The sequence below is a fragment of the Hylobates moloch genome, unplaced genomic scaffold (genome assembly GCF_009828535.3).
Source record: "Hylobates moloch isolate HMO894 unplaced genomic scaffold, HMol_V3 SCAFFOLD_1, whole genome shotgun sequence".
Taxonomy (NCBI): Eukaryota; Metazoa; Chordata; class Mammalia; order Primates; family Hylobatidae; genus Hylobates; species Hylobates moloch.
In genome coordinates this window covers 218,617,603-218,640,786 of record NW_026652276.1, presented here as the reverse complement: position 1 = coordinate 218,640,786, position 23,184 = coordinate 218,617,603, and the positions used below count along the sequence as shown (strand labels likewise).

Here is a 23,184-nt window from a genome sequence, read left to right as displayed (position 1 = left end):
CTATCCAACCTTTGGTCATCCCCCACGCCCACCACACCCTTCCCAGCCTCTGGTAACTATCATTCTACTCTCTACCTCTGTCAGATCCACTTTTTTAGCTCTATTACATACGAGTGAGAACATGTCAATTTTTGTCTTTCTGTGCCGGGTTTATTTCACTTAACATAAGGACCTCCAGTTCTATCTTTGTTGCTGCAAATGACAGGATTTCATTCCTTTTTATGGTCAAATAGTATTTTATTATGTATATATACCACAGTTTCTTTACCCATTCTTCCGCTGATGAACACCAAGGTTGTTAAATCTCTTCTTTTAAACTTAGCAGTAATTGTCTCTTTGTTTTTCCAACACTCTTAACGTAGTGATGACACTGGGTGTTTTGCAAAGCTGTAGAGCTTGGTAGCGCTGCTGCTATTATTTTATTGGGATTTGAATTATTTGAGGAATCAAGGACCAAAATTTCAACTTTTGAATTTAATTTAATTTAATTTAATTTTTTTGAGACAGAGTCTTGCTCTGTCACCCAGGCTGGAGTGCAGTGACACGATCTCAGCTCACTGCAACCTCCACCTCCCGGGTTCAAGCAATTCTCTTGGCTCAGCCTCCCAAGTAGCTGAGATTACAGGCATGTGCCACCACACCAGGCTAATTTCTGTATTTTTAGTAGAGACAGGGTTTCACTATGTTGGCCAGGCTGGTCTGGAATGCCTGACCTCGGGTGATCTGCCCGCCTCGGCCACCCAAAGTGCTGGGATTACAGCACTGTGCCCAGCCAAAAATTTCAGCTTTGAATACCTCCTTCTGTGGAAAGAGATAGTAAGTGTAAGATAAAGTTTACTCCAATGCAGTCCCCTCCTATGTGTGGAAACTTTCGAGTACTAAAGAAATAGGTCCCTCCTTTACACTTCTGTTTGCCTTAATGTCAAAACTTAGATTTTTCTTTGAGGTCCTGGACTCATTAGCATCTTTCTGAGTTTTATAGAATCCTGTGATACCTCTCAGTGTTTCCTGCTTTCACGCTGTCTCTCCCTCATGTTCTGTCATGACTTTCTCTTCCAGTGACCTAGACTTTAACTTCAGGGTAAAGCAATGTTCTGACCTCTAGGATGATTCTAGCTGGTCATCCCTGAGAGCCAAGGGATCCAGACCCTGGCTTTGCACACTGTTCGATGTGGAATCCTAGGGTAGAGGTATGGCAGGAGTTGGATCGTTGGATTACAGGTCCCAGGGTCTTTATCAGTAGGGTGATCGAGGAAGAGGTATCCAGTCTGTGGACAGACACATGCCAGCTGAGTTTACACCACCATCTGGGAATAGGCTTTCTCAGACTAGGGCCACCTCTCCTAAGTCAGGGGCCAGTCACATCAAGGTGGGGAGAAGTGGAAGACAGAAAGAGTAAATAACTTCAGATGAGAAATTTGAGTCCCAAAACTGTTTCTAAATAATTGGACAAACAACTTTAATGAAGTGGTTACTTTTTTGCAGTACTGGAAACTTCTCAACCTAGTGGTAATTCAAGGATCATTATGTTTAGATAAAAGTTTAGGCTCCTAAGGTTTAGAGTAGGCAGGGAAGAGGGCAGAGGGCAGTCAATAGATGAGGACACTTGTCAAAATCCAGCCTCAATATCTTCTTGTCCAGCTAGCCTCAACAGATGGAATTAAAACAACCAAATGATGAATCTATGGAAAGTCCTATTTCTGAAATTATAATATTGGTGGGAGGATTGGGCAGCTAAGACCCAAACTAGCTCCTGTGATAGGTCTGGTTCCTTAATCTGTAGCCAGAGCGATGTATAAAAAAAAGTCAGTCTGGGAGAAAAAAAAGGTGGTCTGAATCTCTTAATTAAGACTTTTCAATGACTCCTTGTTTTCTATAAATTAAAGCCTAAGCTTCTCAGCGTACATTATTTAAACCACAACTCACTTCAGCTGTCTCCTCTCTTGCAACTCCCTATCTCATGGTTCAGAAAAGTGAACAGAATATAGCTTTTTCATGGGATGTCTTGCTGTTTCACACCTTTTGTGCCTTTACCCTGAAGTTTCTTCATCTATTTGAGGTGGAAAGAAACAGTTAACTCTACTCATTTTTCAAGACACATTTCAGATATTTTACTTACAACGCCTTCTAATCTCTCAACTTGGGCTTACGAGTGTTTCCTTTGGGCACTCATCATCCTCAGCAGACATCTGTATCAGAGAAGTTCCCATCTTTAGTGAATTAATTTATTTTGTATTGCTCTCCTTCCAGTAAATTCTGAGATCCCGACGGCACACAAGGACAGAGTAGGGACCTAATACGTATTTATCGAATAAATGAGGCATTCTGTTTGGATTGTTTGAAGCAGTTTGAAATAATTATTTCTTAAGCCCTTCCTCTCATTAATGTATTTTTCTCAGGCCTTTCTTATTGTGTGGGCAGTTGTTCTTTCTATAATCTAGATAATGCCTGCATGATATAAACCAAGACTTAGTAACATAGCAGAGTTTCAGCCTACACTAGAGTTATGGTGCTTTGATGAAGATTGATGAGCTGTTTGAACCGACCCATTCTTGATTGCTTCTCCACACCCCCTTTCCTTTATGAATAATGCACAGAACTTTCTTCTGAGAGCAAGATCATCTCTGTCTTGTTCATCTCTGTATTCTCCTACCTAAAACTGTGCCTGTCACATAGTAGGTGAATGAATGAATCTTGTTCAATCCAGCCACTTTTTGGGAATTTGTATTCTCCTGTTGCACTCCCTCCCTAGTACTTGCTGCTTGGAAGAATAATGTTCTTTTCACTCCTTAGGAATACCCATTCTTATAAGATCTAAAAAAGTTCTGTGGCCAGTGAGGTATATCTACAACAGCATGCATGGATTGGGATTGGCATATAAGCTGTTTTTTTTCATTTAGAGAAAATTAGACTCTTGCACAAAAGTTGCAGTTTTTGTGTTTGGCATTATAGCATGTGATAACTATGAGTGTGCTGGAGAGTTGTTAGTGAGTGACAGGTGTCTAAATGAGCAGATTTAATCCTACTATTGAGGAAGAAATGAATTACCCTTCTCCTGGTGAATTAATATTTGTCAAACCATTCAGTTACATTTGATAAATTATCTCTATTAAAGCTTTAAAATGACCTAACCTAGAGGTAACAGCAGAGTTAATAGAATTCATTTAAATGTGTGAGTTAGATCTTTGTTTCTCCACCCACTAGGTGGAGCATTTTTTCAATGCTTTCTTTTAGATACTTATCGTTTTTGGTAATAAATACCATATTTTGGAAAGAAGATTACTTTTTAAAAGATGTAATTATATCATGCCTGAATGTCAACTTCAACAGGGTAGCCATGCCTGGCTATGCAAGTTATCTCTACACAATTGCAGGGATGTTATTCCAATAGACTGCAATAGAAATGGCACCTCTGTGGCCACTCAGACCTTTTAGAGAAATTCAAGTTTAAGGAAAACAACCTCTCAATGCTTTTTATTTTTATTTTTTGGAAGATGTTAATTACCTATTAATATTTGCATAATAGAGAGGCTGAAACTGAGATGTGCACTCTACTATAGCAAAGGTGGAAAGGAGTAATTAACATCAACAATTCAAACTACTCTAGCAATCTAAAACTGAACAAAGAATTTTCTAGCAAGTCAGTTGGAAATGTTTTATAAATTAGTTGGTCATTAAAATAACTCCTGCGTTACCTATTAAACATGAAAGATTATTCGAGATAATCCCAAACACACTTTATAGCAAGGCTCAGCATGAGAAGAGGGAAAATGATCCAGTATTTAGTGTGTATATATATCTAAATCTATGTTTGAATTTGATAGGAAGCAAAATATGTCATTTGGTGAAACTGAAGGATTCGTTGTAATTATTAGATAGAATGTGATTCCTAAAATTATAGCAAGCACATGATAAGGCAGAACTTCTAAATTATAGGTTTGGCTGGTACATGCAACAAAAGACCTGCATTGGCCTGTGTAACAACAGGAGTAACAATGTGATAATTATAAGCTACACTTTAGAGCTCACATTCTCAAGTGTAATTTAATGAATAGATTAACAGGCTGCAAAAAAGAAAAGGATTAACATTAACAAAGGGCTGTTTTGTGCCATATACTGTGCTAGATACGTGACTGCTACTGGTTCATTTAATTCTCATACTCACCCTGGAAGGTGGACATCCTTTCTATTTTATATACTGCATTTCTGCAAGGTTATAAATGCTCATGATTACTCAGAACACTAAAGTTAGTTTGACCTCAAATCTCATACTATGTCCACTATACTAGGATGACTCATAAATGCAGCTTATTAGATATACAAACCTAGGCATATTTTAAAGAGCAATGATGACATCTACTAAAACAACAATATTATGAGCAACAAACTCGGCTCAACTGGTCAAATATTATTTGCTATGGGTGATAAAATGGGGCATCCTACTCATTTTTAAAGCTCTTTTGGTATTGCTTGATAAAAAGATCCTTCTTGCATTTTTTGTTTGCTCAATCCACTTTAAAAATGATCTCTAAAGTGACCTTATATCTGCTGTAATGATGATCTCTATAAATGTCACAGTTACTTAAAATGCCCCGAAAATGTTCATGTGAGAGAAAAGTGTTTGGCTTAAACAAACCAGTATAGGCATGGAGATTGAAAATGTCAAAGTAACCTGTGATCTTACTAAGGAAGTTTTATATATGTATAAAATAACTGGGAGCCTGGGATACTTTTGCTTCAGTTAGAAAAAACTATTTCTATAACATTACATTAATACTTAGCTAATACTGCCCATATGTTATACAGACAATCTGTACAATAAAGTGAAAATTAATGTCAAATTACATAGACTAATAACTTTTCTATATGGATTTTCATACATTAATGATAGTAAAATAAATAGTATTCATTAAGGGCTTACTGCATTTTAAACACTGTGATGTACTTCTCAAAAATTATGGCTTTTAATCCTTGCAACAAGTCTACAAACTGGGCATTCTTATCTCTGTGTTAAAGAAAAGGTGGGCTGAGCTAAATGAAATGAAGAAACTTGCCCAGAGTTACACCGGTTAGATAAACATCTGACCTGACATTCAACCTATGGATATCCATGACCAAAGCCCGTGATTTTAACTACTCTTCTATACTGCTTATAATTAGATATTATTTTATTTATTTATTCATCATTCATTCACTCACTTATTTTTACTTTTTGAGACAGGGTTTCACTCCTGTCACTCAGGCTGGAGTGCAATGGTGTGATCTCGGCTCACTGCACACTCCGCCCCCTTGGCTGGGACTAAAGGCATGTGTCACCACACCTGGCTAATGTTTGTATTTTTTGTAGAGACGGGATTTTGTCATGTTGCCCATGCCAGTCTCAATCTCCTGGGCTCAAGCGATCCACCTGCCTCAGCCTTTCAAGGTGCTGGGATTACAGGCGTGAGCCACCGTGCCCTGTGTATTATTTTAAATAAAAGTATTTATTTTTTAAATGAGCAGTTATTCTTGGGAAATTTCTTCCTATTATTGCCTTTTTGTGTATTTATTTTTTACAGGGAACCAAAGTCCTGCAGATGTTCATGTGGTACCTGAATCCACGGCAAGTCTTTGATCTTTCTCAGGAAGGGCCAAAAGATGCGTAAGTCTGGAAATATTCTCCATGGTCCATATGTATTTTAGGCAAGTGAGAATTTTCTGCTTCATTATCTGATTACCTTGTGAGGTATTTCCTGACCATCTGTCATCTACCTTCTCACCTGTACTCTCCTTCCTTTAAAACTTCATCTAAAGTTCTCTCCTACTCTAGATTGGCTTAGTTCCCTTCAAAACATATCTTCTCAGCTATTAACTCAGGATACGTCTAGTGTGTTTGTTACTTATGTATGTGTAACTGTAGGTTGTTCTCTGCAAATCTGTGAATTGAGAAAGGACTCATTGTTTTTCTATTTCTTCATGTACAACTTTGGAGATGCACATTAATGGAATGTAAATGTATGTCTGTGGAGGGTGGAGCCATGTTTGTTAATGAACATTTGAACTGAAAAGAGAGAGAGAGTGTGTGTGTGTGTGTGTGCGCGTGCTTGTGTGCAAGAGAGAGAATCAATTGATTATACCTGAGGACTCTGTACAAATGTGGGGAAGACATATTAATTCCTGCTCAATCCCTTTTCTGAGCTTCTCAGAAATCTCATTCTCTGCTTGTTAGAAGTGTTTAAAATAAAGTCTAGATTGTAGGTGACCCATATCCTGTTTCTCCCCTTTGGTGGAGAGGCACTCAGTGGAAAAGACCAAGGACAGTTCTGCTGTTCTCTGGTTCCCTGTTTTAAATTCATGTACTAGGATAGTTCAGATGTTATCTGATAAATGTTAGAACACAAAGATACCATTTATTTTTTAATAGTTAACAATATCAGAGGAAAAGGTGATTTCTAGAGAAATAGTATTCTTGTATAAAATGGATAAATTACTTATTTTAAGCATGCAGATTAGGAAATATGAAAATTAATTTGTTATTTTCTTAATGTATAAATTTCTTTGCCAGTTGAGTTTGCTGCAAGATTCTTTCTCTCTCTGTCCCATAATACACACACACACACACATATATATATATTTATTTATTTTTATTTTCTGTACTTGATTATGCTAAGGCAAATCTGCTGTCCTGGGATGTGCCATTTTAGGAGCTTATTTTTCTTAAGATTTTATCACTTTAGTTAGACCCTAGAGAGACACTTGAGAGGTCACCATAAAGAACATGGTAGGACAGGAAATATTTTCAGGAAAAAACCATATTTTGTGATTTAAATAGGTGGTATTTTCTAGATTACAGCCTCTAGCAGCTTCCCCTAAGCAAAAGATTTAGCAGGGGCAGTGTCAATGCATTTTCCTGAGAGCCAAGAGGAAACACAAAATGATCTTATTTCAAGCAGAGAAGTTTGAAATAAAGAAAAATCAGTCAATCTTCCCACTTTGGGTTGGAGGTATAAGTGGTGTGTAAGTAACTGAGCTGACAGAGAGACTAGATGGAATTGTAGATGTGATACCTGTGTTCACATCTGATAGTGGGGAAGCCTCCCCATCTCGCTGAAAAAGATTTCTTAGGATTAAGAGTAGAAAGTATAAGTTAGAAAAAGTACATCCAGGGAAAGCTAATAAATATAAAGAGGGGATATATAAGGACTACTGATTATCAATTAATGATGATTTTCTTGGGGAAAGGAGAAGAGGAAATGATGGGAAAAGAAAAGGAAGTCAAAACTAATGAGGAAAATAACGTTGACATATAATAGAAGTTATGGGAAATAAAGGACATCCTAAAATCCCTTAAATTCCAGCGTTGAATTATTTATTCAAAAATAATGTCTGATGCCTACACCTGTTCCACTTGTGGGAGTCATTCTTCCTGTGGTTACTTGGGACTTATGATAGCATTGTCATCCTCATGATTATACATTTTCTCCAGCGGACACCACCCCTACCCATGTTGTCCTCTGCTTTCTCCCTGCTCTAGCCAGTGAAATGTTCTTTTGTTTACTTTTTCTTCTATTTCCTCTACAGGCTTGAATTGTATAGGAAAGTACCAAATCTGCGAATTCTGGCCTGTGGTGGGGATGGAACGGTAGGTCCCTGAAAGAAAATCCAGTTCTCTGCCAATTCTATCTTTCTTATTGTTTTCTTGTGGCACTTCTTTTTAGTCATTGCTCAGTCTTTCTAATCCCCTAACACATGTATATCTGTCATGTGAATCATAGCCCCTAAGAGTAACAAGGGACTTTGTTATTGTCCTTATGAATACATACTTGATCGTTCTAATGTGTGTTTCACTCCCTTGACTATGCTGTATTCTTTCCTGTGCCATGAAGTAGGGATGTGGTCAAATCCTTAAAATGAAGATTATAGATAGATAAATTCCTTTTAAAATATAAGCTGAACTGTTTCCATTTATTCTTAATAATTTGGCCACAGTAGGGAGAAATACGTGGGTACAATTGAATTATTACTTTTTTTTTTTTACTAGTGGGAATAAAACTCAGAATATTGACTATTGTTTTGCCTTAAAGATTATTAATTGGTCCTATTTATATTCTTTTTTGTTGATATATTTTACATGTATTTGGGGTATGTGTGATATTTTGTTTTATGCATAGAATGTATAATGATCAAGTCAAGGTTTGGAGGTATCCATTACCTAGAGTATCATTTCTATGTGTTGGGAACGTTTCAAGTTCTTTTTCCTAGCTACTTTGAAATATATAATACATTGTTGCTAACTGTACTCACCCTACTCTGCCATTGAACATTAGAACTTATTCCTTCTGACTGTATGTTTGTATTCATTTATGAAAAAAGGTGGAATTGGGCTGAAGGTTAATATCATGGATATATTTTCTCCTGTTTATTATGCCTCATCTGTTTTCTCCATTTGGCCTCTACTACTTATGGTGATATAGTTAACAAAGTAAAGAATTGAGAATCATGACATTTAGATTGTGTTGTCTGGTTCTTTTTCTTCCGGATTTGGAATCTGATCTCATAGGATCTACGATTGTATTATGAACTATCTTTAGCTTTTCTCTAATTTCCCTAATTAGAATGTTTTATTCTCAAAGGTAGCAACAAAATCTTCAAATACTGTCTCTCTTAGCACGTAAGCACTTAATGTAGGGTTGGATACGCATTATATACCAATAAATGCAATGAGAATGAAATAGAGCTGTGATTTTTATTGGTCTCTCAGATACTGTGTGGAGGAGTAAAAACAATGTTCAGTTGGGAAAAATAGTCTTTATCTTTATTCAAGGTTCATATTACACATTATTAGTTTATAAAATTCATTATTATGTCTTACAGCAAAGAAGCCAAACCTATTTAACTTTTTTAAACCCAACGTTTTTCAAAATTGTTTGGCCGTGGAATTTTTTTTCCCCACACAATACCAATTTCAATTGATTTTAGTGTTCTAGGGAGATAAATTTAAGGGATATGCTAGGGCAAAATTTCCCAACTTTCTTTAGTAGAATTACAGCCAAATGAACCCTCTGAGGATGGATATACTGTGTGCTTCCTAACTCAAGCATCCCCCAGCTTAGTTATCTTTAATGAAAGGGTAAACTCACTGTGACTCTTTACCATACCCAGTTATCTTCCTTATTTTAGCATCTACTTGCCTCCTCATATGACTTCAGCATCTCACTCACATCTTTTCTCCTTTTCTAAACCTCAGTAACAAAAACAGATAAGTTGAGGATGTCGTCCTTCCTCTTTCTTAACTCAAATCCACATACGGTACACATAACATCCCCAGATCTTGGACTTCTTTGTTGCCTTGGGTGCTCCATCTCCCAGGCCTCCCTTTCTCCATGGAAACTCCCATTCCACCTCTCCCTCCCTCATTCTCTTTCCTTTCTTCTTCCTTTTCTTTTCTTTCTTTCTTTTTTTTTTTTTTGAGACGGAGTCTCCCTCTGTCACCCAGGCTGGAGTGCAGTGGCACAATCTCAGCTCACTGCAACCTCTGCCTCCCAGGTTCAAGCGATTCTTTTGCCTCAGCCTCCCGAGTAGTTGGGACTACAGGCACGTGCCACCACAGCGGGCTAATTTTTGTATTTTTAGTAGAGATGACATTTCACCGTGTTAGCCAGGATGGTCTCGATCTCCTGACCTCGTGATCCACCCGCCTTGGCCTCCCAAAGTGCTGGGATTACAGGTGTGAGCCACCGCGCCTGGCCGAAAAAATCTTGACCCCTTATAATAATTTGCCCGTTTTCCTTCTTTACTCAGCAGATATGTGGAGGAAGCACTGTGCTAGGTCTTGTAGTATTGAGATATTCTCTGTAATTAGATGCATATTTGAAAGTATGGGATTCCAATGAATAAAGGATAAAGAGGAAAGAGAGCCAAGTCCACACACTTGTGAAACATATAATTATGGGGCCTGAGCCAAAGTCCAAAAGGAAAATAAATGAAAAAACAGAAGAATAGGACAACCACCAGTCTGTTCTGTCAAGTAAACAAACCAAAAAAGGAGTTTCAAGAAAGAGGCAGTAGTTACGTTTTTAAGGAGAGACTGAAAAGTTACCATGGAATATGGAATTTCAAGAAAGCAGTTTCAATAGAGTATGTGGGACAAAACCCAGAATGATGAGTAAGTGAAAGTTGGTACAATCTTAATAAATTCCTAATGGCCAGATCCGATTACAGTTTTGAATGTCTGTGATCTCGCTGATGCCATTGTCAGCCTCCTGACATGTAGACTACCTACTTCTCCTACTTTTCATATCCAGTCTTTTCAAGCAACTTCATTAATGATACCATAACTTATGAGTATTCCATAAAGGTAACTAATTTTTTTTTAATGTGATAGGTACGTTTTCCTCTTAGGGACATTATCTATCTTTTAACTTCTGTTTTTACCTCCTCTGATGTAATTCACAAACGTACTAGTCATTTACACTTGGGTGCCGCATGGCCATTTGCATTCAGCATGCCTAAAATAAAAGTAGTGCGTTTACCCTAGAGTTGGTGCATTTAAACTAATTATTTTTGTCGGTGGTAACATCTGTAGTTAAAATACTCAGAATCAAAACTTTGCTTATCTTGTACCTTATGTAAACCCAAGTTTTATTTAATTTACCTTGTTAGAATAAGATGTTTTGTGAAAAACATGGGGTATATGAAATGTTTATGATGGTATGTGATTGATATTTTTTTGTTTTGTTAGTTTAGAAAATGAAACTTTTAATTGTGGGTGGAGGCAGAGTTTATATAGAGGAAACAGCCTGAGGAATTCATAAAGAAAATTGCTGGCTTTAGGCAAGTGGAGTATAATTCTGAATTCAGGTATATATTTGACATAAGGTATTCAGCCTTTAGTTAGTGAGCACATCTATCACTGTAGAAGCTGGCAGAATGCTGCCAGTAAAGTGACAAAGCTTAGGGAGAAATCAGAAATTGAATATTTTTCACTGACTAGGATAAGGCTATATTACCCCATAACCATATTAGTTTAAATTGAGAGCATTATTTAAGGTATAGAAAGTATTATTTAAGGTATAGAAAGTTTGCATTACTTTGGAAAAAAGTTCTTAGGCTTCAATATTAGCTACTTTAATTGTATATTATTTAAAAAATACGTGAAAGGCCAGGTGTGGTGGCTTATGCCTATAATCCCAGCACTTTGGGAGGCCGAGGTGAGTGCATCACTTGAGGTGAGGAGTTTGAGATCAGCTTGGCCAATCTGATGAAACACCATCTCTATTAAAAATATAAAAATTAGTCAGGCATGGTGATACACAGCTGTAATCCCAGCTACTTGGGAGGTTGAGGCAGGAGAATCGCTTGAACTCAGGAGGTGGAGGTGGCAGTGAGCTGAGATTGCGCTACTGCACTCCAGCCTGGGTGACACAGTGAGACTCTGTCTCAAAAAAAAAAAAAAAAATGAGAAAGCAGAGGGATACATCCCCAATAATGCACTTGGAAGTGGAGGTGAAAGAGGTGATTCTGCCCTCATTTCTGTGACCTTTGGCAGGTTCCTTAACCTCTTTTGAGACCTTCTAAATCTACAAAGAAATGCATTCAGATCTCTAAGGTTCTTATAGCTGTAGCATTATAATAATATAGGCTATTGTTCAAGGGAACTTTAATGCAAGCCAGATTTGTACAATTTTGAATTTTCTAGAAGGTACTTTTAAAAAGGTAAGCAGGTGAAATTAATTTATAATATATTTTATTTATCTAAAATAGTATCATTTCAATATATGTTAATTTATAAACGTTGTTAAGATATTTTATGTTCTATTTGTACAGTCTTCAAAATCTATCATGTATTTTATACTTACAGCACATCCAATTTGGATTAGCTATATTCGAATGCTGGATCACCACATGTGGCCAATGGCTGCTGCGTTGGACAGTGCAGGTGTAGTCTCTTTGTTACTGGCTTGCACAGTTCAGAGGCTGTCACATAGTTACAGCTGTCAGATGGTCTGATCCCATTTTCAGATCTCTTGGCTGCAATAAAATTCAGCCAACTCAAGAATGATCTCAAACCTTCATGTTTATAAATGAGAAATAGCCTGTTTTTGGTCATGTGATAAATTTGTATTTTCTCACTTCCTTGGCCACACTGACACCTATTCAACTCCCAATGGCTGTCACCCTGCTGAAATATTGACGAGCACATGAACTGATCTCCTGAGGCTCATGTACCCTCATTATGGCTCCTTAAGGTGTGTGACCCATGGTCCCTATCTATCTGGCTCCTGACTTTGGTGAACTTGGCTGGATCTGCAAGTCCACCTGTAACCATTTTAATTATTTCCAAAAGGCCTGACATTAAATTGACTCCAGCCATCCAATTCATGCTTATTTCTTGTTCTATTGGCTTCTCTAGATAAAAAGACATCTCAAATGGTAGACATCCCCATGCCCTGACTCACCACAGCCAGTGCAAAGAAGGAAGTATTATTTTCCTTTAATCGACAGGGACAATCCCTCATCCTAAGCCCCTTTCCTCATTCATCCTCAGCCTAGTTATATTTCATCCTCTTTCAATGAGTAAGCACACAGTGTACCTTCAGTGTGGATTCTATATTGTTTCAAGAAAAGGTCATATTCTGACTTTTATCTTGATTTCTTTTGGGCTAATTTTAAGCACATTTCTTTTAACACATGTTGGCCTTATTAAGTGCAAACATACATTAAAATATCAAAAGGAAGAATTATCGTGCACATATTCAAAAGGGTCCCCCAGCCATCCAATACTGTGTGATCATTTTCTTTCAGAGTTCAGCAAAACTCTTATTTTCCTTTGATTTCCAAACGTGAGTGTCCTTCGCTTTTTGGCCTGCATGTACTACAAGGCAGTGCAATGTGCATCTGTTCTGTTGGAAGAAAATATCAGTTCGCTGTCATCTCCACCCTTCAGCCACCCCTCATGTTAGTATACTGCAGAATGAAAATATTGTTCAAAATGCACTTGGTAAACATTCAGTGACAACTAATGCTAAAAACAGACAGATGGTGGCAGCATTGACCAGCTGCTGCTGTGCATGGCTGCTCAGGGACAAAGCGGAGGACCTGGTGTTCTCAATCTGTCAGCTCTGCTTTTCCTAGGAAGGAAGGAAAGAACTTTGCAAGCTGGAAAATCATTAGGCCCAATCAGGATAACTTTCTTCAGTTCTGGTGGAAAATATACCAAGTGCAATAAGTTGCAGTTAATTAAATAATTTAATTGAAAGGGTGCTAGGTGAGCTGGTGGAGATGATTTGGGAAAATATGAAAGCCGTGGCAGAGTTCCTGCCCATAGAACCTTTCAATGTGCAGTCTGGACTTCAGGTGGAAACAGGTTCCGGATTACTGTAAAGACAGAGCTTCCAGTAACAGCTTTAAGATCTTTTGTAAAGTTTTTCTCTAAGGACAGAGACACAGATTGTTTCCCAAGATTTTTTATGTCTCCTGCTATTGTGTGTATTTGTTTCCATTTTGTTTTTTATAGCCCCTTTTTACTGCAGGACACCTCTGCTTTTACTGTTCTTTATAGTCTGCAAAAGAAAGGCTTCCTGATTTGATGGCAGCCAAAGGTGGGGCTGATTTGCAAACTAAGGGCTCAACTTTAAGTGGAGAAATGGGAAGAGGACATTTTGCTTCTAGGAAACTGGGCCTTTATTGATGAAGTGAGAAAAGAGGAAGCAAAATCTAGCTGAGTCATAGTAGCTAATGTTAGTTTAGCATTTCCTGTTTGTCAGGCACTAGCTAAGCAATGTCTACACATGAGTTGATGAAGCAACTCTAAAAGACAGGCATTATTATTACTCTTGCTGTACAGATGTGAGGGGAGCTTAGAGAGACTAAATGACTTGCCTAAACTCACCCAGCCAGTTTGTGGTGGAACTGAGCTCCCTGCCGCTCATCTCGGTGCCCCACACTTCTGCGCTGTGCTGTCTTCCGGGGATGCTGGCTGTTGGGGAGTGCTGATAGAGCTGCTGGCTGAGAAATAGTATTCAGGAGCTGTGGAGGGGCGATATAGACCCACCTCAGCCAGAAAACCATTAGCCTAATGTTGGTTGTCTGTGGGAGAATTTCAAGACAAAACAAAATCTGTGCTGTGAAAGGCAGGAGGCCTTTGATGACTCCAAGGGTGATGGAATGATGAAATGCAAGATTTTCTGCTTATATTCAGGAGACAATGACATATTTGATCATTTGGCAACAGAAAAAAGGAGACAAAATCTGTTTATCCGGTTCATAAAGCAAATCAATTGATGAGAGGCGAAGCACCTTTACATTCATACCCTGTGTACTTGTCCTTTTCTGCATAGATCAAGGGTAAAAGGAGAAGAGATGGTGAGAAATCCACGCACCCTGTGGACTCTGCCTTTGTGAGGACTCATAGCTCAGTATCATGAGAACTCCTGACAACCTTCTCTGAGAAAACAAATAGGAACACAGCCTAGAAGATTTGAATGAGGGCTATTAGAAGACACAGCATCGGCTGGGTGTGGTGGCTCATGCCTGTAATCCCAGCACTTTGGCAGGCAGATCACTTTGAGCTCAGGAGTTTGAGACCAGCCTGGGCAACGTGGCAAAAGCCCCCCATCTCTACAAAAAATGCAAAAATTAGCCAGGTGTGGTGACTTGCGCTTGTAGTCCTGCTCGGGAGGCTGAGGCTGGAGAGTCGCTTGAGCCCAAGAGGTAGAGGCTGCAGTGAGTTGAGATTGCACCACTCCAGACTGGGCAACAGAGTGAAACTGTCTCAAAAAAGACAAAAAAAAAAAAAAAAAAAAAAAAAAGACACAGCATTGATTCATAGAAGTTGTGGGACATGTCACGTACTTCAAAGTCATTTGGAAATTGTGTTCCATGGGCAGTGAATTAACCCCCTGACGTTCCATCTGTTTTAGTGTTAGCATTCCTCCTGCAATGTGGAATTGTTTCTTTGCAACCTCATCTTCACAGGAAGTTGCTTTATTTAATTTGTACTTTTCTATCTCTGAATCACTTTGGTTTCTAGTCATACTGAATTGTTTTCAGGACTTTCACATGAGAGCTGGGTTTTTCTATAGATTCCTATGGCTCCATCCTGGGAAGATGGCAGGGGTATGTCATTGGGCTTTTGGGAAGTTGGGTTGAGCATTTACCAGGGAGGCTTTCTGGGCTTCTTTCAGCCCTAGCAAGTCTCAGCTTTCTGTGGGCCCTGACCTCAGACTGGTTTTCACATTCCTCCCTCTTCTCTTCCTCCCTGCTATGGAAGAGCCTTGCTCTAGGACAGCTTGCTCTCGGTAGGGGACGCGCTTTTATTTCTCCATTATCAGGCAAAAGCCAAAATCCCGGCTTCCTCTGCTATTTGCAAGACCAGGAGCCAAGCTGATCCAAGCCTTCACCCCAGCTGTGCCACTTTGTATTTTTTTTCTGGCCCATTGAAGCTGTGTCTTTTTTTTTTTCTTTTTTTCTTTTCGATCATTGTTGTGTCTGAGTGAAATGGGGTATTGAAAGTGTAAACTCATAACATTTTCTTTACCCAGAAAAGAGAGACATATTTCAAGCGAGCATAAGAAAAATGTCTAATTTAAATCTGCCTGAAAGAAAATGGGCTGACTTGGGAGTACAAATCATAAAGGAGAGGTTGAATGACCGTCTCTTAGAGAAGTTTTAAAGAGAATGCCTTCTTCTTCCTTCTTTGGAAGGGGTGGTGAATTAGATTTCTACTGAGTTCTCTCATGGGTCTGTGAGTCTGGCTCTATTCAGGGCTGTTGTTTCTGCAGTTGGTGATCCCAGATGGGTGGGCTTTTTCTGAGTGTTTATGTCCTTTTTATGGCCTTTAAGACCCCTTCTTGCAGTTTATTAGATCTACTTTTACTGTGTTTAATTTGTGCTTTTAGCAGTGCAGAAACAATGTCAAGCACAAACATCAGAACTAATTTAGCATCAGGCATTTTTTTTTTTTTTTTTTTGGCGGAGTCTTGCTCTGTCGCCCAGGCTGGAGTGCAGTGGCGCAATCTCGGCTCACTGCAAGCTCCGCCTCCTGGGTTCACGCCATTCTCCTGCCTCAGCCTCTCCGAGTAGCTGGGACTACAGGCGCCCGCCACCACGCCCGGCTTATTTTTTGTATTTTTAGTAGAGACGGGGTTTCACCATGGTCTCGATCTCCTGACCTCGTGATCCGCCCGCCTCAGCCTCCCAAAGTGCTGGGATTACAAGCGTGAGCCACCACGCCCAGCCTAGCATCAGGCATTTTTGTTTGGACTTCAGTAGCAAGCTTTGTTGGTATTGCACGTAAAAGAAGAAACTAAAGAAGCTCTGGGTCAGAATCTAAGGATCTGTCTGGGAGTAAGTTCCCCAGTTGAGGGAAATGGACAGACTTTTTGACATTTATAGGTCTGGATTTTTAGTTACCACACTGGGTGAACCATGTGGTCTGCCTTTTTAGAAGATAAACACAATTTTAGACATAATTGGTACACGAGCAAGTTTTATATCCTGGGAAGTAATCTTTGTGGAGGAGAAAGAATTTTAGGTGGAAGTCAGGAGAACCAAAGTTACCGTGACTCTGACACTTCTAATCATTTAGTCTTGAGAAAATTCCATGGTTTTTTTTGCACCTCAGTTTATCATTCTGCAAGTTCACTGAATTTGATCAAGCAATGTTTAAGGTTTCTTCGTCTCCACAGGTTCTGCAAATCACATGCCACTGTTTCCAGGAGGGTCTGGCCATATCCAGAAGGGGGTTGAGTTCTTTATTTAGAGACTCCTTACACCTTAGCAGTTTAGGGGTTGGCCACTGGCATTAGGCATTCTCTATCGTGTAAACCATGTGATACTAAGGAGGTCACTTACCCTTCCAATTCTCTGTTTCCTTATCTATAAAGATGGAAATGAAAATTACATTAATATTTATCTTACAGAGAATGTTTTAAAGTTTAATACAATAATTCATTAAAGGACTTTGCTCAGGCATGGCACATAGAAAGGCATCAGTATGGGCCTGGCACGGTAGCTCACACCTGTAATCCCAGCACTTTGGGAGGCCGAGGTGGGCAGATCACAAGATCAGGAGGTCGAGACCATTCTGGCTAACACGGTGAAACCCCGTCTCTACTAAAAATACAAAAAATTAGCCGGGCGTGGTGGCACATGCCTATAGTCCCAGCTACTCAGAGAGGCTGAGGCAGGAGAATGACGTGAACCCGGGAGGTGGAGCTTGCAGTGAGCTGAGATCGTGCCACTGCACTCCAGCCTGGGCGACAGATTGAGACTCCGTCTCAAAAAAAAAAAAAAAAGCTTCGGTATGTCCATGTTTGTGTTACTGTGAACTCCTCGAGAGCAATCTTTCTACCTTATCTGTCACAGCCTAGCTCATTTATCTCTTTATTTTGGTTGCTTAGTTCAGAGTTTTATATGAAGTAGTGTTCAATAAACGAATGATCTAGTATTTTCAAGAAGCATGACTCATACAAATATAGAATGAATACATGTCAAAAAATTTGCTTAGCTCTTTAATGAGGGAACCTGCAAGATAGTAAAGCTGATTTATCAGAACTAGAGAAAAAGAATTATGTACTTCATATCAAAATAATTTTTCTAAATTTGATGCAAAACTGATCAACGTCCTATGAGAGAATAAAACTATAAACTTTAAAGCAATCATCTCTTCTTGACATTTGTGTCTCTATAGGACAGAAATCTATGTTAACCTACAGTTACACAATTCTTAGATAGGCCTGTGAAACACTATTTTAATATGACATTATAAGGATATTCAAGCTCCTTTTTGCCATTTCAAATTTTGGTCAATTTTTCTAATTAGTTGTAAGACTAAACCCAAAGTACTATTTATCTTAGAAAAAGATTAAACAGGGATATGATTCTAGTATATAAGTATCAATTTCCTGCCTAAACTTATAATAGGTACTAGATCTGTCCATAATTACATTTTCATAATGTTTCATTAAGGAAAATAGAGGGATATTTAGGAAAACACTATCAATTTCCAAGATGATACTATAGAGGGCAACCATTTAATAAGTACTTACATGGGCCATGTACCATGTTACGTGCTTTATGTACATTTTAGTTTAATTAGTAAACAATCGTGTGAGGTACGTATTATTATCCCCATTTTGAAAATCAAGTAAATGAGTCTCAGTGAGGTTAAATAATTTAGTCGAGGTTATGCAGCCAGCATGAGTCAGATGGAAATTTAGTCTGATTCTGAGTTTTATATTCCTTCCTGTGCCCTGTTATACTACGAAAGTCTTAAACTCTGAGAAATTTACAAGTGTGTTTCTAGTTAAACACACACATGAATGGGTTTAGTTTTGCTTGTGTGATAGAACATGTGCAAAAGGGTCCTTTTTCCTTTAACCATTTTGAAACTGCCTGTGATAAGCGAACTATCTATTCCCTACTCACTGAATTAAAACATACATGTTTTAAAGAAAAATGAAACCATTCTGTTTAGCTCTTGAAAGCCTCTGTTTCTCAAACTGTTTTCTTTGTAACTTATTTATCTTTCTTATATCTCTTCTGGCCCCCGATGCGCCTGTAGGTGGGCTGGATCCTTTCCATCCTGGATGAACTGCAGCTGAGCCCTCAGCCTCCTGTGGGGGTCCTTCCTCTGGGGACTGGGAATGACCTGGCTCGGACTCTCAACTGGGGAGGGGTAAGAACTGCTCTCCGGGGCTGCCCATATCATCAAACGACAAACCAGATTCCAGATCCACTGATGTTCTAATGGAAGAGGAGGGTACTGCTGCTGCTGTCCAAGGCATAAGTTAGAGTTGAGAATCAAAGTGCCCTTGAGCCCTTATTTGATCTGGTACCTTCTTCAGTTTAAACTTATAATTAGCTAGAAGGGAAAGGAAAGCTTGGTATGAGAGAAACATAGTGGTTAGTACACAGGCCTGCGGGTTTTTGAGGTATCCACTAAAAAACAGTGGGCGAATTTGGCCCCAAGTCTGCACGTAAAAGGATCATACAGACTTCAGTTAATCCAGGCTCTAATCCCCAGTTAGGATAGCAAATCTGGTTCAACTTTACACACCTTACTTGGGAGAGTTAAGACTTTTTTCGAGCATTTTTTTTGTTTGTTCTGATTTGTGTCATCAGAGCTTTGGCTGTATAGGTACTTACCTGTCCTTTCCACAATGAAGCCAACTTCAGGCAAGCTTGGGGGGAATTGTTCTGCAGTCACTAAACAGCCATTTATTTACTTATGTATGTTATAGTACTATGACAGTAAGAAGGCGCAATATATATACATACACTGTGTATATATACATATGCGTACACGTATACAGCCCCACCAACTTTTTTTTTTCTTTTTTGAGATGGAGTCTTGTTCTGTCGCCAGGCTAAAGTGCAGTGGTACGATCTCAGCTCACTGCAACTTCTGCCTCCCAGGTTCAAGCAATTCTCCTGCCTCAACCTCCCGAGTAGCTGGGATTACAGGTGCCTGCCACCCTGTGCAGCTAATTTTTTTTTTTTTATGTTTATTAGAGACAGGGTTTCACCATGTTGGCCAGGCTGGTTTCAAACTCCTGACCTCGTGATCCACCAGCCTAAGCCTCCCAAAGTGCTGAGATTACAGGCGTGAGTCACTGCACCTGGTCCCCACCAACTTTTTATCTGCTCATGTGAGAGCATTACCTGGGCTGGGCTCTGTGAAAATTATATTCAGATGTTTAGCAGATGTTTGTTGACCTTTGGGCAAATTAACCTTCCACAGGCCTTTTTTTAAAGTGGGCAGTGTAGAATTAAAAAATGTATTTACATGGGGCAACCAAAGTTATCATCAGTGTTAACTTCTCCCTTCCAAATCAGTGCCTTAAATATCCTATTGAGGACAGTCTATCGTGCTGTCAGTAATGGATCTTCAAGGATTAAGTAGCTCCCTAACAGGGCCATTCCTCAGTGAGACTTGCCGCAGGTCATGGGAAGAATGGTGTCTTCCAAGGAGGTCAGGGAGAGGTGATTGACAGGGAATGTTAATAGACAAGCATTGTCAATCCCATCCCTTCTTGATTCTTTCCTTGCCTCTCCAAACACATTTGTTTTGTGTTTCCCCCAAATTCCTCCAGTGAGAGCCATGGGGAGTCCTGTTTTTTACTCTGATAAAAGTGGCCATCCAGCCTTCAATATGACCCTTAATGTGTACCGGTGACTATTGGTTCTTGCTGCTGACAAAAAATATTCCTCAGCTCTAACCAGCCAGAGCTAGTGTTTCTATGTATCTTACTTATAGTATTGTCTCAAATTCTAAGTACCTCAAGGTAAAAAATTGCTCTCCAAACCTTGCTAATTTTTTTTTTTTTTTTGAGACAGAGTCTGGCTCTGTCCCCCAGGCTGGAGTGCAGTGGCACCATCTCGGCTCACTGCAAGCTCCGCCTCCCAGGTTCACGCCATTCTCCTGCTTCAGCCTCCCGAGGAGCTGGGACTACAGGCGCCCACCACCACGCCCTGCTAATTTTTTTGTATTTTTAGTAGAGACAGGGTTTCACTATGTTGGCCAGGATGGTCTTGAACTCCTGACCTCGTGATCCACCCACCTTGGCCTCCCAAAGTGCTAGGATTACAGGCTTGAGCCACCACGCCCGGCCAAACCTTGCTAATTATAAAATAAACAGAATATAGCGGCTTGGCTCTTCCTTGCATAAAATAGCATTGGCTTCACTATTCTCCACTCTGGACAGCAATGGATATGTTCTCTGATTCCTCAGGGCTACACTGATGAACCTGTTTCTAAGATCCTGTGCCAAGTGGAAGACGGGACAATTGTACAGCTAGATCGCTGGAACCTCCATGTGGAAAGAAACCCCGACTTGCCTCCAGAAGAACTTGAAGATGGCGTGTGTAAGGTTAGAGAGTTTTTTGTTCTGCAGAAAGGAACCCCGGAGCATCTGCCTGAGCTACAGGAAAAGATTCCTGGCTGGAGAGTCATGTGCTGATGAATTCCTCTGAGATAATGTGACAGTGTTTGAGTGGATGGCTACTAGGGCTATGGGTATAATATTACCACCTAATGATTCTGCCCTATAGACCTCTAAATACCTAGGCTCCATATCTGCTTCCAAAGCTCAGGGAGCTCTTCTCTGTCTTCAACTTCTACACTAGAAAGGCATGTATTCTGTCTTAATCATTCATGTTAATAGCAAATAACCTATGAGAAGATGAAAAAATATGTATATTTGGAAGCATTGGGCGCTTGTTCTTTCTGTAGAAATATAACCTCCTGAGATTTCTGGCCTGATATAAAATATATCTTATGTTGAAGAGGTATTAACAATGCCAATGTTACCACTTGGGTGGGACTTGAAGATACCTCAATAAATGTTTTGACTTCACGTTATTTAAAAAAAAATTTTGACTTTTATTTTATATTCAAGCTGCATGTGTGCAAGTTTGTTTCATGGATATATTATATGATGCTGAGGTTTGGGGTATGATTGATCCCATCACCCAGATAGTGAGCATAGTAACCAACAGGTTTTCAATCCTTGCTGCCTCTCCTTCCCTCCCTACTCTAGTGATCCCCAGTATCTATTGTTGTCATCTTTATGTCCAGACTTCATGTTTTCTTTTAGTGATTGAGCTTTTATTTGAACCGAAAAGCAAACCAAGGGATATATGAATAGTTGTAATTAGTACTGTGAGCCTTCAGTTGGTCCTTCGGTTCTAAATTATGGCCTCAATTTCAGATAAATTTGGTAGGTTTCCCTCACATTACTTTCCATTTTCCTTCTATGATTGAATTTTCAAACTCTGTATGTATAAGAATCTCCAGGTGTGTTTGTTAAAATGCAGATTACAAGGCCCAGTCACCAGAGATTCTGATTAAGTAAATGCAAGTTAAGGCCCAGGCATCTGTACTTTAAATGGTATCCCAATTATAGTGAACCATGCCGTTTATTGAGGCTAAGATTTCATGGATGTTTCCGTCTTATAATAGATTAAGCCCCCTATCATTTTAGATTTAGATCAAACCAACACCCATTTATTAGCATCATGATCCTGATCAATTTAATTACATATATTATAATTTAGTAGAGTTTCAAGTTTTTTACTTGGCTAAATTAGATTAAAACATGTTTTACTCTGTCTTTATGGTTTTTTCACCTAAACCATGATCCTGAAATTCTAGTAGATTTCTAGTAGATATCATGATTGCTCAGCTGAATTCAAGTTTATAATGTCACAATGTTGTTTAAACAACAAGTGTCATCTTGAGATACGAAGCTTTTTTATAATGTGTTTGACTTATAGAAATTGGATAGAAAACAGCTAAAGTATAAAGAAGAGTACCATATGGATATTTTAAGTTTCTTTTCCTACTAAACTTGGAATAGTTAGACATGCAATAGAAATCCATATTTAATTCTCTTTCCAACAGCTTAAGAAATGGAAAGACTTCTTGGTGTAGCCAGGGAACACCAATCCAGATAATTAAAGGGTTTATTTAAAATGGGTTTTTAAAGAGATGTATGGGAAACTGGGGCAAGTTTTCCTGGAAAATATAAATAACTTAAAAACAGAGTAAATTGGGATATGATTTAGGTGATGGTGACCAGATGTTCTCCTTAGCTATCAGTAGATGTTAAGACATGGGTTAGAATTGTGGCCAAAAGAACATAAATGGTAGAGGAGATGAACATGTCTGTGCTTTTGGCAGGATCACCAGCCCATGCTGTCATTACTAAGAACTGGTATTTTGTTTAAGTGCAGGAACTGGATATTCTCAAATAAGAAGGCTGAAGAGTAAGACATGATTTTGGCATTGTTCTACGTGTTTAGTTTCTCTCCCGGTCCTTCATTTAGTTGAGACCATTTCTAAGGGCTCACTTGGACTCTGAATCATTACATAGGCTTTGAATCAAGACCTTCCATGTGGGGTCATTCCTTACTTTCATTAGAGACCAAGCCAATCCAATTTTCTTTTTTCTGCATTTATATCTCTCTTGTTCCCTCTCTTATTTCACTTTTTTTTTTTTTGAGACGGAGTCTCGCTCTGTCGCCCAGGCTGGAGTGCAGTGGCACCATCTTGGCTCACTGCAAGCTCCGCCTCCCGGGTTCACGCCATTCTCCTGCCTCAGCCTCTCCGAGTAGCTGGGACTACAGGCGCCCGCCACCACGCCCGGCTAATTTTTTGTATTTTTAGTAGAGACGGGGTTTCACCATGGTCTCGATCTCCTT

At 39.2% G+C, this 23,184-nt stretch overlaps 1 protein-coding gene across 3 annotated transcripts in view; it reads left to right on the top strand.

Moving 5' to 3' along the window:
- The window catches only part of DGKI (diacylglycerol kinase iota), a 475,885-nt gene that overhangs the window by 242,909 nt on the left and 209,792 nt on the right, over positions 1-23,184 (top strand). For all 3 annotated transcript variants that reach the window (XM_032761874.2, XM_058427069.1, XM_058427074.1), the window contains exons 11-14: positions 5,559-5,641; positions 7,561-7,621; positions 18,545-18,658; positions 20,715-20,852. In XM_032761874.2, the coding sequence (XP_032617765.1) occupies positions 5,559-5,641; positions 7,561-7,621; positions 18,545-18,658; positions 20,715-20,852 (396 nt within the window). The remainder of the gene's footprint in view (positions 1-5,558; positions 5,642-7,560; positions 7,622-18,544; positions 18,659-20,714; positions 20,853-23,184) is intronic.